At 35.1% G+C, this 18,849-nt stretch overlaps 1 protein-coding gene across 7 annotated transcripts in view; it reads right to left on the reverse strand.

Annotated features, from left to right (window-relative positions):
- The window catches only part of ADAD1 (adenosine deaminase domain containing 1), a 110,428-nt gene that overhangs the window by 78,255 nt on the left and 13,324 nt on the right, over positions 1–18,849 (reverse strand). For all 7 annotated transcript variants that reach the window (XR_013828239.1, XM_079920676.1, XM_079920674.1 and 4 more), the window contains 4 exons: positions 18,651–18,776; positions 11,539–11,662; positions 9,567–9,737; positions 8,122–8,351 (listed from right to left, as the gene is read on the reverse strand). Coding sequence is in view for 6 of the 7 variants with exons in the window: in XM_079920676.1 (XP_079776802.1) it covers positions 8,122–8,351; positions 9,567–9,737; positions 11,539–11,662; positions 18,651–18,776 (651 nt within the window). In the remaining variant the exon portion in view is untranslated. The remainder of the gene's footprint in view (positions 1–8,121; positions 8,352–9,566; positions 9,738–11,538; positions 11,663–18,650; positions 18,777–18,849) is intronic.

Here is an 18,849-nt window from a genome sequence, read left to right on the forward strand (position 1 = left end):
TCTCAGCCCTTTGATCTTGGACTTCCCAGCCCCCAGAACCGTGAGAAATAAATGTTTATTGTTTAATCCACGCAGTCTATGGTATTTTTTTGTTTTTTGGTAGCAGCCCAAACAGACTAAGACATACTGTAATAAGATAATGACATTGGTTGTGCCTAAAACAGCAAGATAACATTTGGAAAAAGAAAAATAAAAACCTACCAGTAACTCCACGTTAAGATTCTCTAAACATCAAATTGTTTCACCTAGATGTTTTAATGTGGTGGTATAAAATTTAATAGAAAAAAATCAAGTATATAATATTTTATTAGAAATTTTACTTTCTCCATTTATATATGTATGCTTTAATTATTAGCTATACCTGAGGTATGATTTTAATTATATCTTGAGGCTAAATCTTGTTCCCGGGAAAATATATCTCTAAAATTATATCACATAATTTCGTTTTGATTCATCTAAAATGATTTGAAATAATAACATAAAACTCAAAGATTAAAGGCAAAGGTTAAATCTTAGCAAAGACTATAGCAAACCTGACCTGAGAACTTTTCTGCATGAAAAGGTCTCAGATGGGATTGATATATATACACTAAATATGTATAAAATGGATAACTAATAAGAACCTGCTGTATAAAAAAATAAATAAAATTAAATTTAAAAAAAAGTTCTCAGGACCTTAGTCTACCATAAGTTAATATAAGTGAACAGAAACAGCTGCTGAAACAGGTAATGAAGGCATACCTCAATTTATTGCACTTTGCTATATTGCACTTTGCAGATATTATGATTTTTACAAATTGAAGGTTTCTGGCAACCTTGTGTTGTCAGATGATGTTTAGCCTTTTTCAGCAATAAAGTACTTTTAAATTAAGGTAAGTACGTTGCTTTGTTTTAGACATAACGCTATTGCACACTTAACAGACTATAGTATAGTGTAAACATAACTTTTATGTGCACTGGGAAACCAAAAACTTCGTGTGACTCACTTTATTGTGAGATTGACTTTATTATGGTGGTCTGGAACTGAACCCACAATATCTTTGAGGTGTGCCCATACAAACCGAAGCTGCATTAATAAAAATACAGTGTCTAAGTCAAAGAATTCAGCATTATTATAGAACTATGCACTGCTCATATCATATCTGAAACATCATATTTAGTCTGAGGCATTACATTTTAATACCGCCACCCACAAATTACAGAACATCTGGAGAAAACAAATCATGCTCCTGTGAAACACAAATGATGTCTAAATAGGAGAAGACATGAAGGCAGAAGCATCTTATCTTTGTATTCTTAATTCTCATTCTATATTTTATGTGAATGGTGCCCCTGAGAGTTATTTAACAGTGCACAGCACCTAGCATATAGTAGGTGGCTCAATAAACACCTGATGAAAAAGGAACATAAAAGATTAGATTATCAGAGAGCAGTAATCATCAATTCTGGATACACATTAGAATCAGTAAGGATGGGGATATTAATACTAATGCCATTCCCATATTATTTTAAAAGCTATCCAGGTGAACCTGAAGTGCAACAAGAGTAAAGAATAATAGTTAAAATTTATTTTTCAAGTGTTCCAGGCAAAAGAATTGGTATTAAGAAGAAAAATAAAAGCATTTTAAAAAATAAAACATGCTGACTCAAAGCATTTATCCATGAAACATTTATTGACCTCCTGGTACAAACCAGACCAAGATGAGTGTCGCAAAGCACCTGCCTTTCAAGAGTGTCAAGTTTAGCAGACACAATAGTGGGATTCTAGTCACTGGCTAGGCTCAGACAAAGCTGTCAGAGCTCAATTTAATACAAAAGGCAGAAGCATGAAAAGTTATGAAAACTGAGTATGAGTCCAGGCTCTGCCAGCAGGCAAACTGAATGATTTTGGGCACGTATTTTTATTAACATTCTAAACCTCTTATTACTGACCTGAAAATGAAAAAAAGAAAGAAATGAACAACAGAATCTCTAAGGTTATCACATGCTTCTTAAAAGTTCATGAACTATGTTGAAAATAGATTCCTTCACTAAGAGGGAATCAAAATTTAGTATTCCCTATAATGGAATTGTACAATTCAAATTAGCGTATTGAAAAGGACTCCTGAATGGAAACACCTCTGGATAAACATTCTTGAGGTATTTATTCAGAAAACTTTATATTAACAGGATAACAAATTTGCAAATACACCTTAAAAGGCTTGAAAACGAATATAAATCCAGCTCTTTTAATAGCTAAGCAAAATGAATTTTTTTCCAGATTACTCTGGATTATTTTCTATACAAATAATAGTGCCTTTTTATAGTGCAAGCTTAAGACATTTTTCTTAAAAAAGAAAGACTATCACCATAAAATGACAAAATGAATTATCTGAGAACATCTACAGTATAAAATTAGTTTCCAAAAACTTCCCGTTGTGGAGCACAGGCTCTGGACGCGCAGGCTCAGCGGCCATGGCTCATGGGCCCAGCAGCTCCACGGCATGTGGGATCTTCCCAGACCAGGGCACGAACCCGTGTCCCCTGCATCGGCAGGCTGACTCTCAACCACTGCGCCACCAGGGAAGCCCTCCGAAAAGTTTTTGAAAAGTTAAATGAAGTCTTATAATAATCTCTCCATTTTTAATTGATCTATTAAAATATCTTAGGTTTTTCAAGCATCAAAATAAAGAATTGCAAAAGATTTCATAAGACTTAAGAGAAAAGGGGACAAGGTCATTATCATCAAATAATTAGATTTAATCTGCATTGTCATTTAGTTCAGAATTAAAGGGAAACAAATTTCAATTCTAAAGAGTAATTTTCTATAGATTCAATGCAATCCCTATCAAACTACCACTGGCATTTTTCACAGAACTAGAACAAAAAATTTTGCAATTTGTATGGAAACACAAAAGACCCCGAATAGCCAAAGCAATCTTGAGAACGAAAAAAGGAACTGGAGGAATCAGGCTCCCTGACTTCAGACTATACTACAAAGCTACAGTTATCAAGACGGTATGGTACTGGCACAAAAACAGAAAGATAGATCAATGGAACAGGATAGAAAGCCCAGAGATAAACCCATGCACATATGGACACCTTATCTTTGATAAAGGTGGCAGGAATGTACAGTGGAGAAAGGACAGCCTCTTCAATAAGTGGTGCTGGGAAAACTGGACAGGTACATGTAAAAGTATGAGATTAGATCACTCCCTAACACCATACACAAAAATAAGCTCAAAATGGATTAAAGACCTAAATATAAGGCCAGAAACTATCAAACTCTTAGAGGAAAACATAGGCAGAACACTCTATGACATAAATCACAGCAAGATCCTTTCTGACCCACCTCCTAGAGTAATGGAAATAAAAACAAAAATAAACAAATGGGACCTAATGAAACTTCAAAGCTTTTGCACAGCAAAGGAAACCATAAACAAGACCAAAAGACAACCCTCAGAATGGGAGAAAATATTTGCAAATGAAGTAACCGACAAAGGATTAATCTCCAAAATTTACAAGCAGCTCATGCAGCTCAATAACAAAAAAACAAACAACCCAGTCCAAAAATGGGCAGAAGACCTAAATAGACATTTCTCCAAAGAAGATATACAGACTGCCAACAAACACATGAAAGAATGCTCAACATCATTCATCATTAGAGAAATGCAAATCAAAACTACAATGAGATATCATCTCACACCAGTCAGAATGGCCATCATCAAAAAATCTACAAACAATAAATGCTGGAGAGGGTGTGGAGAAAAGGGAACACTCTTGCACTGCTGGTGGGAATGTGAATTGGTTCAGCCACTATGGAGAACAGTATGGAGGTTCCTTAAAAAGCTACAAATAGAACTACCATATGACCCAGCAATCCCACTACTGGGCATATACCCTGAGAAAACCGAAATTCAAAAAGAGTCATGTACCAAAATGTTCATTGCAGCTCTATTTACAATAGCCCAGAGATGGAAACAACCTAAGTGCCCGTCATCGGATGAATGGATAAAGAAGATGTGGCACATATATACAATGGAATATTACTTAGCCATAAAAAGAAACGAAATTGAGCTATTTGTAATGAGGTGGATAGACCTAGAGTCTGTCATACAGAGTGAAGTAAGTCAGAAAGAAAAAGACAAATACCGTATGCTAACACATATATATGGAATTTAAGAAAAAAAAATGTCATGAAGAACCTAGGGGTAAGGCAGAAATAAAGACGCAGACCTCCTAGAGAACGGACTTGAGGTTATGGGGAGGGGGAAGGGTGAGCTGTGACAGGGCAAGAGAGAGTCATGGACATATACACACTAACAAACGTAGTAAGGTAGATAGCTAGTTGGAAGCAGCCGCATGGCACAGGGATATTGGCTTGGTGCTTTGTGACAGCCTGGAGGGGTGGGATAGGGAGGGTGGGAGGGAGGGAGACGCAAGAGGGAAGAGATATGGGAACATATGTATATGTATAACTGATTCACTTTGTTATAAAGCAGAAACTAACACACCATTGTAAAGCAATTATACCCCAATAAAGATGTTAAAAAAAAAATAAAATAAAGAGTAATTTTTAAAAACAATTGGAGCTATCAATTAATGGAATAGATTGTCCTCAAATCTTATACTCCACATTATTGGATCCTTTTAAGGTAGGGTTAGATGATCCTCTATCAGAGATGGCATAAAAAGAGTTTGTGAAGACATACAGATGGCCAAGAGGCACATGAAAAGATGTTCAACATCGCTAATTACTAGAGAAATGCAAATCAAAACTACAATGAGATATCACCTCACACCAGTCAAAATGGCTATCATAAAAAAATCCACAAACAATAAATGCTGGAGAGGGTGTAGAGAGAAGGGAACCCTCCTACACTGTTGGTGGGAATGTAAATTGGTACAGCCACTATGGAGAACAGTATAGAAGTTCCTTAAAAAACTAAAAATAGGGACTTCCCTAGTGGTCCAGTGGCTAAGATTCTGCACTCCCAATGCAGGGGGCCCAGGTTTGATCCCCGGTCAGGGAACTAGATCCTGCATGCTCCAACTAAGACCCGACACAGCTAATAAATAAATAAATAATTTTAAAATACAAAACTAAACTAAACTAAAAATAGAGCTACCATATGATCCGTAATCCCACTCCTGGGCATATATCTGGAGAAGAACATGGTCTGAAAGGATACATGCACCCCAATGTTCACTGCAGCACTGTTTACAATAGCCAAGACATGGAAGCAACCTAAATGTCCATCGACAGAGGAATGGAAAAAGAAGATGTCGTACATACATACAATGGAATATTACTCAGCCATTAAAAAGAATGAAATAATGCCATTTGCAGCAATATGGACAGACCTAGAGATTGTCATACTGAGTGAAGTAAGTTTGACAGAGAAAGAGAAATATCACATTATATCACTTATATGCGAAATCTGAAAAGGAATGATACAAATGAACTTATTTACAAAACAGAAACAGACTCACAGACTTAGAGAACAAACTTATGATTACCAGGGGGGAAGGGTGGGGGAAAGGGATAGTTAGGGAGTTTGGGATTGACATGTACACACTGCTGTATTTAAAATGGATAACCAACAAGGACCTACTGTATAGCAAAGGGGACTCTGCTCAATATTATGTAACAACCTAAACAGGAAAATGTGTAACTGAATCACTTTGCTGTACAATGGAAACTATCACAACACTGTTAATCCACTATACTCCAATGTGAAATAAAAAGTAAGAGTTTGTATAATAAGTGAGAAGCTGTACTACACGACTAGTTCAATAAACTCTTAAGATTCTTTTAGCTGTACATATCACACTTTTAAGTATACAGACACTCTGAGTATTTCTCAATGTGAGCCATTCAAATCATCTGTATCAGAATCACCTGGTGGTGTTCTTTTAAAACATATATTCCTGGGGCTATCCCCCAGACATACAGTACAGATCTTAAGAGGCTGAGAAATCTGCATTTTTAACAAACATTAAAATCTGTTTAGGTTATGCCAGACAGAACACCAATTAATTAACTTTAGATATGTTCCATAAAGATGCAAAGAAAGAGATCAGAAGCAATTTTACCAAGTTTTATAGTATTTTTATTGCTACCTGGTATTCTTACTGCTACGTGCAAGATGACAGGCAAAATGATGAGATCTAATTTTTAAGCCCCTGTCCAAACCACTAAATACTAAATAATTCTAAAAGAATCTAAGATTCTACCCTTTTAAGAAACTAAATATAGTACGGAGTTATGTCATACAAAAGGCAAACTGTAAAATATCTTTCTTCACAAAAGTCAAAGAAAGCCTTGCATGCCAAACTGTGACTCTAGAGAATGCACAGACATTTATTAGACATTTTGTAGACATTTATCAAGAACAAAAATTGCCTTTCCTAAAGAAGATTGAGAAAAGTTTGAAATGTCTGAGAGAGTATCTGAACTGACTAAAAGAAAACATCATAAAGCATAATTTTTGTATCCAAGTTAAATCTAAGAAATAAATCATCTATAAGAATAAATATTTGGAGAAAGAGTTAGAAACAACCACCTTTTAGGGTGTGAGCAAACAGGCACTCTCAAACATTGCTAGTGAGAATATGATTTGGAGGGTAACTTGGTAATAGTTTTCAAAATTGCAAATGCATACCTCTTTGGCCTGCAACTCTACTTCTAGGAATTCATTTTATATAGATATATTTTACATGTGTCAATAACAAATGTAATAAGGTCATGATTCACGATAGCATTTGGTAGCTGGAAAAGATTAAAAACAATCTAAAGTTCCATTAACCCACAACTGGTTAAATAAATTATAATATGTTTGTACAAAGAAATACCATACAGAGAGTTATGAATTATAATAATAAAAATTCTTCATATACTCATATGGAAAAATTTCCAAGACACCTTGTTAAATGAAAAGAGCAAGGTGCAGAAAAGTATGAATTGTATGATCCCACTGATGTAAAATACAAAAAAGTATGCATATACTTTTATAAGCATAAACTACCTTTGGAAAGAAAAACAAACTAGTAACAATGGATGCCACAGAGGTAAAATGGGTTCCTAGGGCCCTAGGATAGAAGGAAGACTTGACTGAATACCCTTTTGAATCTTTTGAATTGTGAACCAAGTAATAGGTTTCCTAAACAAAGAAAATAAGCTTAATATTAGAAAAATAAATAATTACTATTTCCTTTTTATCATTTATTAAAGCCAAACCAAACAAAAATGGGAAGAAAATAAAATATTTTGTATATACATGGAACTGAAAAAATACTGTCTATAGGAGAAATTCCTAAAGAAATGGGTATAAAATATATAGAACAACAACAACAAAAAACCACAAGAATAAAAGAAACAGCACTTTCTAAAAGTAAAACTACTTCTCATGCGAGGATCCAAAGCTTGCATATGGGCCATCATTACGAAAAATTAGCAGTAAACAAAGAACAGCCAAGTAATGGTAGTATTTAAATTGTTTCCCAAGGGTAACTGAAGCTTTGAAACTCTTAGGGCTTTATGAAAACTATAGAATTGAGTGCCCAAAATGTCTGTCAATGGGATAATATCTGGAAAACCATTCAAATATAAATACAGCATTCTATAATAGCCCCTACCAAAGAAAGAAATAAATTACTAGTTCACATTATTTGTGTTCTAGTTACTTCCCACTCACTTCACAAATCAAAAGGATCCAAATCATAACCAAATGTATAAAAAAAGCATAAAAGAAAGAACCAAAATGGGCATTTAATATTTTTTATTTCAGGAATAACTAAATATAAGCTTTTAAATTTGATAAGTTCAAAGAAGCATCTTCTTCCAAAAGAAAGAGAAAAATTGAATACTGTACAAACAAAAGTATACATTCAAGACAGAATACATGTAATTGCCTAACATAAAATATTGATTCTTATTAGCCTCCTGATAAGATGGCAAAAGTCATATTATACTAAATGTGATGACCAGTTACCATGAAATGAAAACCTCAACAAAACAGTGGATCTGAATTTTACCTTAAGTAAAGCTTCATGCATGCAAATTGTGATTTTACACTGGTAAATAAAATATAGTGAAATGACTTAGTGAAAGAGGCCAAGAGGTACTGTAATCCAACTCACCAACAAGTATATTGCTGATATAAACTGGCTGTATAAACTGACTCAGCAATGCTCCCTGTACACCAAGCACTCCCCATCTCATCAGTTTGTCACTTGAGGCCATGCTGCTTATTCTATTAACAACATCTGCAGGGCAGTAGACAGTCAGATGAATTTTGCCTTCAACAGCCACATGGAGACTCAGCTCTTCATGGGCTTCAAATGCAGATACAGAACATGGATTAAGACGCCTACAGAAAGAAAAGAAAGTTTCTTCCTTTAAAAACCAAAGCCCTGAGCTGATCTCCCTGTGCTATGCGGCCAGCTAGAGGGGTGGGATAGGGAGGGTGGGAGGGAGGGAGAGGCAAGAGGGAAGAGGTATGGGGACATAGGTATATGTATAACTGATTCACTTTGTTATGAAGCAGAAACTAACACATCATTGTAAAGCAATTATACTCCAATAAAGATGTTAAAAAAAAACCAAAACCCAAAGCCGACAAAGTAAAATCTGCATGTACCTAAGAACTGTTCTCAAACATATTTAACTTGCCAATGTGCATTTAATTCCAGTAACAGAAATAGATGCAAACCCAAAGCAAGGTAGGATGGAGTGACTTCGTTCCACAAAATTAAAACCAAACAGAAATTAACCATATTTAGAGCTTCCAGCAAGGATAAATTTCATATTATTGCCATTCTTTATGTCCCTTAAAATCAAATGAAAACCCAATTTTTGTCCCTGCCATAGTTTGTGAGTTATTTCCTTTCTCCATATTAAAAGTTTTAAACACTACAAAATTAGAGAATGAAAAAAAGAAAACTGACAATTTAAATTCAAGATTCACCTCCAACAAAATGTGTTAAAACGGTAAAATCTAAAATTACTTTTCTTGAGGTTTCTCTCAAGAGAAACACTCACCCTTGTTTTCAAAGGTGTTACTGGAAGGCTTTTAAACAAACTATAAACCGCAGTTATCTCTAGATGGTTGGATTGAAGTGAATTTTACTTTCTTTTTTGTGCTTGCCTGTGTTGTTCAAACTTCATGCTAACTGATGCTACCCATTCATCAAGGTAATGAAGTTTTGGCCACAGACTGACCAGAAGAACAGACTGTATTCCTTAACTCCTGTGTTAGTATGTGAAGAGTGTATAAATCCATACTTCCTAAAGTTTATTAAGTATTACAACTAGAAAGGAATAGAAGATTTTCAACAGCATCAAAAAGAGAGCAGTGAAGTACATGGAATACTTAAGTAGTAGTAATGGACCAGACTGAGTGGAGGGAAGGAGAAAGAATTTGTGGTCTTTCAGCCTTCAGGCTCTTGCAGCCTACAAATAACACCTCAAGGCTGGAGGAAGAATATGGATAGATATGAATTTACTTGTTCTTTTGCTGTATGGATTCAGAATGCATGATATGGCCATCCTAGATTCCTTCAAAAACAGCTTCCATAATACTTACAATTGTGACTTAATCTGGGCTGATCCTTTAGGCAACTGGTTCATATAGAGATAAATGTTGATATTCTGCTTGAGAGTGAGTAGATTAGAAGCTGGTTCTGTACAAAATATTGATTTTTCCAACACAGCAGGATTTTTGCTGTAGAAGAGTAGAAGTTGTCTATAAAAGTACCTAAAATTAATGAGATAGAGCTTCATCAAGTAAGAAAATTTAAAAATGAAGTATCTTAAACAAACATTATATTCATGTTATGAACAATGTCCCTATATGTCAAAAGTTTTGATATTGATAGGAACTTGTAAAATAATCTTAGCCTTACTTAATGAAGAATTAAGTCCCTTGATAAGTCTTCAGTTAGAGCCCAGTCTGCCTGGTGACCTGCCTTAAAGCATCATTCCTTGACTACCACTCCACTCTCATTTCACATTAAAGTACTCAACTATCATTTTCTGCAAAAGACCCATTTCTCTACTGATTCCTCCCTTCTTTCTTAGACAGCTCTGCTCCCAGCCTCCTAGGTGAAGTATCAATTTTCTGCTTTACTTCTATTTTGCCTTCCATGCCAAAACAGGCAGACAACAACTGTGGTTCCCACTGCTTAGTGGTTCTGAAGACAAAAACACAAGAGCATAGGAATAACATAACAAAGCCTGTAAGTTAAATTAAGAAGTGAAATAGATTTCCTGAAACTACTAATCAAATCAGAGGACAAATACTATTTTGCTTATTTAAAAAACCATGATTTTAATCCTATCATCAGAAATATATAATAAAATATTAAGCACCAGTATAAATGACAGTGCCAAGCATGACAAGAAATAAACACAAAGAGGTAGTTTTAAAGGGGGTCAAATAATTCACTAAGCACCAAGGGGGATGGGAGGACAATTAGTTGCATTACCTTCATGGACTTCCCAAAATCTTTCCTTTTAAGATTATAGGATTCTTTCCTTATTATTACAGATATATACTTAAGTTTTTCCGATAAAATAATACGTGTAAATTTGTTTTAAAATACTCCAGTAAAGAAACACCACCAACAAAAAGTGAGGGTGCATAAATTAAATAAGATCAACAGAATCCTAATAACTGGATATGCTAATAATTGGATATGATCATTGGGTACTGGTATCAGAATGCTGACAACTGAATGATGGAATTAATTATCTGATTCTCACTTTTGTTTGAAAAATTCGATTAAAAATGTTTTATAAAAAGTAAACTTAGTGACTTAAGAGAACAAAAGCTGGTAACTACTGCAGGAGGTAATGCTCATGTCCCACTTTTCATGTTTTTACAGAAAAGGAATTCCAAAGAGTAACATTCTTGGTTTATTTCTCTACTATCTGCTAATTATGCCTCTTACAAGGAGCAGAGTGACTGATAAGTTTGGAAAAAGAAACTAGGCATCCTCACTTTAGCCCCTTTCTCTCTTTCTCTCTGAGATCTGCCAGCCTAAAAAGTACTTTATCGACACTCTGCTATATCGTAAACTTTGTACAGACCTCATGAGTGGAAACTCATTGATTTCTGCCTTTGGATAAGTATGACTAATTCAGGGGTGAAATACTACCAAGCCTACTTGGTCCAGATGTAAAGCTATACTCTCCAATTACTTTTATCATTAATAAAGACAGTATTTTTATCTTAAAAAAAAAGGTTGTATGACTCTTAAAACTGAGTTCATAAGCTCTTGATAATAGAAGCCACTAAAATTCATAGGCTAGACACTGAAATTACTATACGGTTTCCAAAAGTGACATGAAAATATCAGATGGCTTGGATAAGTAAGAGACTGCCATACCCTTGGCTCAATGATGAGTAAAATTCCATTTGTAAATAAAGACATATATATGTGATTGCTTTAGGCTAAGAGCATTAATATTTGATGGCATTAAATATATCTGTTAAATATTAACAGATATATTTATATATATTTAATATATTTAATTAAATATATTTGTTACCTTACCTAAGGAGAGATCTCCTTGCCGTAACAACAGCATGAGTATCGTGCAACACTCTTCCATTTGGCTTAATGCACTGACTATAATTGTATTCACCTGTGCCTATAGCTACAACTTCGCGCTGTCCAGCTGAAAGAAAAGGTTAACAGTAGCAGGTTATTTTTACCTTCCTCTTCCCTATGTTCAACCTCCACCTCTTTCTTACCATTTTTTTCCCCATTTTTATTCAACAAACTCTTATTTGAGCATCTAGTAAATGCCTGGTGTAAAAAGAGAGTAGGTTAAATGAATTAATTACACCGGTAGTTCAATGAAAAAGTCTACCTTACCATTTTAAAGTTAGTAAAATATATTGACCAAAAAGTTGGAAAAATAATTCCACAATTTCAAATAAGACTTTGAGAGTCTTCTAGGAAGCAAAATTTAAAAAATACTTCAATAATATCACAATTTAAAAGGCAGATGTTTTATATTATACTTTATCTACATTTCTACTACAATCAATAGAATCATTTTTTGCTGTACTCCATTTGAGATTTGAGATTTCTTTGAAACTCTATGCTCAGAAGATAGTTTTTTTCCTTTCACCTCCTACCTATGTGGCCTTTCTATATCCTAGTTGCTAGATCATTGTTCTTTTTTCTGTTCTTTTTTCTCATGAGATAGGTACTCATGCTATACTTTACCTCTGTGTTGATGATTTCAGAAAATCTCTAGTCTTAGTCTTTCAAAGTTCAGTTCCACATCTGCAACTACCTAAGAAAGGACTTCCATTAATTCCACAAAAATTTTTGCTGTCCTACCAAATACTAGGCAGTGAAATAGATGCTAGGAATCAAACGCTGATTAAGACAGGCCCTCATGAAGCTTCTAATAGGAGAGAAGAAAAAAAGACTAAAACCACAAATTGTAATAAAAGCTTTGAAGGAAACAGATACACGGCTAATTTAAAGAATATTAGCAGGAAAGATTACCTCATGAAGACCAGTTGCAGAATCCCTCCTTATGAAACTGAAATTTAAGTTTCATTATGAGTGAGCAGCAAAAGGAGTGGGGTAAAGGATTCCAGTAAGGTCCAAGAAGCTGAATTAGGGGCTCTGTTACAGTAGTCCAGGTCAGAGATAATGACTTAAGACTCAAATGATGGAGGTTAAATGAAAAAAAAGGAAGATCAGACCTGAGATAGAGTTTGAGGATATAATAAACAGGACTTGAAGATAAATTGTAAGATTTTAGGGGAAGGGATAAATAATGGATGACTTAGATTGTTAGCATCTGGATGGATGCCATTTACTGAAATAAAGGCAGCTGGAGGGGTAGGATTAGATGAGAAAAGTAAAAATGTTCTATTATCTCTAATGTATTGGGTTGGCCAAAAAGTTCTAGTATGGGTGTGGGGGATGGGGTGATATAAGGGAATTGTATAGTGTCAGTGTAAGTTCTGGAATGGTGATCTATGTTCTGAGTTATAATGGGCAGTAGTGTAGCCAAGAGCTCAGCTTCTTTCTCTGTAACTCAAACTGCAATGTTTCAGGGAGATACTAGAGTTTGATAATGTAGGAAAAAGAGGGAATAACCAAAAGAAGAAATTCACCAAGATGTAAGAAGAAATGGCAGGCAAGCCTACCCTGTCCTCCACTGGGCTCACAGCCACCACACAGGGTCTGGTCTTATAGCCAACTGGGTCAGGGGCCAGGCCTGCCTACCCACATGCCCAGAGTATTAGGCCCCACCACAACAGAAGGGCACACACATTCTAAATAGAGGGCACCCCTAGAGTATACAGCCCTGGTGACCAGAGAAGAATGTATTGCTGGGCCCCATAGGATGTCTCCTACAAAAGGCTACTTCTCCAAGAGGGGGAAATGTAACCGAACTACCTAACACACAGAAATAAACACACAGAGAATTGGGCAATACAAAGAGACAGAGAATTATGTTCCAAATGAAGGAATAAGACATAACCTCACTAAAAGAACTAAATGAAGTGGAGATAAGCAATCTACCTGATTAAAGAGTTCAAGATAATGATCATAAAGATGGTCACTGAAGACAGGAGAAGAATGGATGAACACAGAGGTAGAAAATATAAAGAACCACCAAACAGAGCTGAGGAATACAATAACTAAAATAAAAAATACACTAAAAAAATCAACAGTAGATTAGCTAGTACAGAGGAACGAATCAGCGATCTGGAAGACTAAGTGGTGGAAGTCACCTAAGCTAAAGAGAAAAAAAAGAACTTAAAAAATGAGGATAGTTTAAGACACCTCTGAAACAATACCAAGCATACTAACATGTGCATTATAGGGGTCCCAGAAGGAGAAGAGAGACAGAAAGGGGCAGAGAACTTATTTGAAGAAATAGTAGCTAAAAACTTCTCTAACCTGGGGAAGAAAATAGAAATCCAGGTCCAGGAGTCACACAGTCTCAAAAAGGTGAACTGAAAGAGGTTCAAACCAAGACACATTATAATTAATAAGGAAAATATTAAAGATAAAGCAAGAGAATAGCAGAAAGAGAAAGGCAACTAGTTACATACAAGGGAACTCCTATAAGACTTTTAGCTGACTTTTCAGCAGAAACTTTGCAGGCCAGAAGGGAGTGGCACAATATATTCAAAGCAATGAAAGGAAAAGAACCTACATGAAAGGAAAAAACCTACAGTAGAGGATACTCTACCTGACCAGGTTATCATTGAGATTTGAAGGAAAGACAAACATTTTACAGATAAGCAAAAACTAAAAGAGTTCAGCACCAAAAAATCAGCTTTACAAGAAATGTTAAAGGGACTGCTCTAAACAGAAAAGATCACAATTAGAAATATGAAAATTACGAAAGGAAAAATTTCACTGGTAAAGGCAAACATACAGTAAAGTTGATAGATCAGCCACTTATAAAATTAGTAGGAAGGTTAAAAAACAAAAGCAGTAAAATCATCTATAGCCACAACAAGTAGTTAAGGGATACACATGCCAAAAAGATGTAAAATACATTAACCTTTGGGGGGAGTAAAAATACAGGGTGATTAGAATGCATCTGAACTTCAGAGATCATCAACTTAAAATACTCACCCATATATGTACACACACATATATATATATATATATATATATATATATACACACACATATATATAAAAAAACCGATAATACAGATACACACACAAAAAAGGGAAAGGAATCCAAACACAACCACTAAAGACAGTCATCAAATCACAAGGGAAGAGAGCAAAAGAAGGGACAAATAAGAACTACAAAAATAATCTGAAAACAAGTTAACAAAATGGTAATAAGTATATATCTATCAATAATTACTTTAAATGTAAATGAACTAAAAGCTCCAATCAAAAGACATAAAGTGTCTGAATAAGAAAACAAGATCCGGGCTTCCCTCGTGGCGCAGTGGTTGAGAGTCCGCCTGCCGATGCTAGGGGACACGGGTTCATGCCCCAGTCCGGGAAGATCCCACATGCCACGGAGCGGCTGGGCCTGTGAGCCATGGCCACTAAGCCTGCACGTCCGGAGCCTGTGCTCTGCAACGGGAGAGGCCACAACAGTGAGACGCCCACGTACCGCAAAAAAAAAAAAACCAAAACATAGAAGAAAACAAGATCCACATATATACTACCTACAAGAGACTCACTTCAGATCTAAAGACACACAGATTGAAAGTGAAGGGGACAAAGGTATTCCATGAAAACAGAATGAAAAGAAAGCTGGAGTAGCAATACTTATTATCAGACAAAACAGACTTTAAAACAAAGACAGTAAAAAGACAAAAGAGGACACTACACAATGATAAAGGGATCGATCCTAAAAGTATATATAACATTTGTAAATGTAAAGCACTCAACATAGGAGCACCTAGATATATAAAGCAAATATTAATAAATGTAACAGGAGAAACTGACAATAATACAGTAATAGTAGGGGACTACACCCCACTTACATCAATGGCCAGACCATCCAGACACAAAATCAATTAGAAAACGCCGGTTTTGGATGACACATCAGACCAGATGGAATTAAACATATATGGAACATTTCATCCAAAACAGCAGAATACACATTCTTTTCAAGGGCACGTGGAACATTCTCCAGGACAGGTCACATCCTATGCCATAAAATAAGTCTCAATAAATTTAAGAATACTGAAATCATATAAGGCATCTTTTCCGACCACAACCCTATGAAAGTGGAAATCAATCACAAGAAACAAAAGCACAAAAAAGCACAAACAGGTGGAGTCTAAACAACATGTTACTAAACAATCAATGGGTCACTGAAGAAATCAAAAAGGAAATAAAAAAGTACCTGGACACAAATGAAATTGCAAGCACAATGACCCCAAACCTATGGGATGTAGCAAAAGCAGATGTAAGAAGGAAATTAAAATAAGTCTACTTCAGGGCTTCCCTGGTGGTGCAGTGGTTGAGAATCTGCCTGCCAATGCAGGGGACACTGGTTTGAGCCCTGGTCTGGGAAGATCCCTCATGCCATACAGCAACTAAGCCTGTGTGCCACAACTACTGAGCCTGAACTCTAGAGCCTGTGAGCCAGAACCACTGAGCCCACATGCCACAACTACTGACGCCCGCACACCTAAAGCCCAGGCTCCGCAACAAGAGAAGCCACTGCAATGAGAAGCCCACACACCACAATGAAGAGTAGCCCCCACTCGACGCAACTAGAGAGGGCTGGCATGCAGCAACAAAGACCCAATGCAGCAATCAATCAATCAATTAATAAATAAAATAAACTATAAAACTTCTAAAAAAATTAGAAAAAAACAAGACTACTTCAGGAAACAAGAAAAATCTCAAATCAATCATCTAATCTTACACCTCAAAGAACAAGAAAAATAGATATAGCCAAAACCTAAAGTTAGAAGAAAAGAAATCAGAAAGATCAGAGCAGAAATAAATGAAATAGAGAATTAAAAAAAACAATAGAAAAGATCAATGAAACTAAGTTTGTTCTCCGAAAAGAAACAAAATTGATAAACCTTTAGCCAGATACATCAAGAATAAGAGAGAAGGCCCACGTAAATAAAATTGGAAATGAAAAAAGGGAAGTTACAACTGACACCACAGAAATACCAAGAATCATAAGAGATTACTCTGAACAATTATATGCCAATAAAATTAACAACCTATAAGAAACAGATAAATTCCTAGAAACATACAATCTCCCAAGACTGAACCAGGAAGAAACAGAAAATATGAACAGACCAATTACTAGTAATGAAATTGAATCAGTAATTAAAAAACTCCCAACATACAAAAGTCCAGGACCAGATGGCTTCACAGGTGACTTCCACCAAACATTTAGAGAAGAGTTAATACCTATTCTTCTCAAACTATTCCAAAAATTGAAGAGGAGGGGTCACTTCCAAACTCATTCTATAAGGCCAGCGTTACCCTGACACCAAAACCAGACAAAGATACCACAAAAAAAGAAAATTACAGACAAATATGCCTAAACACAGATGCAAAAAAATCTTCAGCAAAATATTAGCAAACCAAATTCAACAATACATTAAAAGAAGGATCATACACCATAATCAAGTGGGATTTATTCCGGGGATGCTAGGATGGTTTAATATCCACAAATCAATCAATGTGACACACCACATTAACAAACTGAAAATTAAAAAGCATATGATCATCTCAATAGATGCAGAAAAAGCTTTCAGCAAAATTCAACATCCATTTATGATTTAAAAAAAACTCTCAACAAAGTGGGTAGCAACAGAACATACCTCAACATAACAAAGGCCGTAAGTGACAAACCCACAGCCAACATTATACTCAATGGTGAAAAGCTGAAAGCATTTCTTCTTATATCAGAGGAATAAGATAAGGATACCCACCCTCCCTACTTTTATTCAACATAGTATTGGAAGCCCTAGCCACAGTAATCAGACAAGAAAAAGAAATAAAAGGAAAACAAATTGGATCAGAAGAAGTAAAACTGTCACTGTTTGCAGATGACATGCTTTATACAGAAATCCTTAAAGACTCCACCAAAAAACTATTACAACTAATAAATGAATTCAGTAAAGTTGCATGATACAAAATTAATGTATAGAAATCTGTTGCATTTCTATACACTAATAATGAACTATCAAAAACACAAATTAAAAAAGCAATCCCATTTAAAATTGCATCAGAAAGAATAAAATACATAGGAATAAATCTAACCAAGGAGGTAAAAGACATACTTAGAAAACTGTAAGACATTAATGAAGGAACTGAAGTTGACAACAAATAAATGGAAAGATATACCATGCTCAAGGACTGGAAGAAGTAATATTCTTAAAATGACCATACTACCCAAGGCAATCCACAGACCCAATGCAATCCTTATCAAAGTATCAACAACATTTTTCACAGAACTGGAACAAATAATTGTACAATTTGTATGGAAACACAAAAACACCCAAATAGCCAAAGTGATCTTGAGACAGAATGATAAAGCATGGAGGTATCATGCTCCATGATTTCAAACTAAAGTTGACCCTTGAAAAATCATATATATCTTCTCCCCACCTAGGTCACAAAAAATCCTTAAGAATAAGAACCAAATATCAAATTGTTTTTGTATCATCTATAATATTCAGAGATGAATATAAAATTCAAATCTGTTTAATTAATGATCAATCTAGAACATTACAGGATAAATAAAAGATAAAATGTAATTGGAATCACATCAAAATATTCACAGGAAAAAACACAGATTCATTTTTCACTTTAATCTTTTATTATTTGAAAGTGAAGAAAATGTTAATTTTTATAGAGTCTCTCTCAATATTTGTTATAATGGGGTTAGATTTCAAGATGGTAGTGACTCCAACACAGTTACTGATTAAAATATTAGGTTATTTTACCATTCTGCAGTTCTCTATTGGTTCCTATTCAGTATACTTTATCTCTACCTTTGAGAATCTTGGTGTTTAATGACCCACACCTACTAGAAAGGGCCACTTCAAATCAATGCAGCACCACTGTCAACAGGGGCAAAGATAGTTAAAATATTACCATAGCGTAGTTCAGATCATTAAGTTACTTAATAGCTTTTGTACAAATGAACACATCCCAAGTACTTGCACTTACCTCTTTCAATTATAAAAGCAGCTAATGAGTTGCTACATTTCAGATACTCTGAATGATTAGAAACTAGTTGATAAAATGTTCCTTTAACGATCTGTGAAATCTTCGCAAACTGAATATGTCTCCCTTCTAGAAAAAAAAATCAAATGCAATATGAATTTGAAGAACACTGTGCTTTCTCCCAGAGGTCTCTATTATTCCT

Source organism: Stenella coeruleoalba (genome assembly GCF_951394435.1).
Source record: "Stenella coeruleoalba genome assembly, chromosome: 4".
Lineage (NCBI taxonomy): Eukaryota > Metazoa > Chordata > Mammalia > Artiodactyla > Delphinidae > Stenella > Stenella coeruleoalba.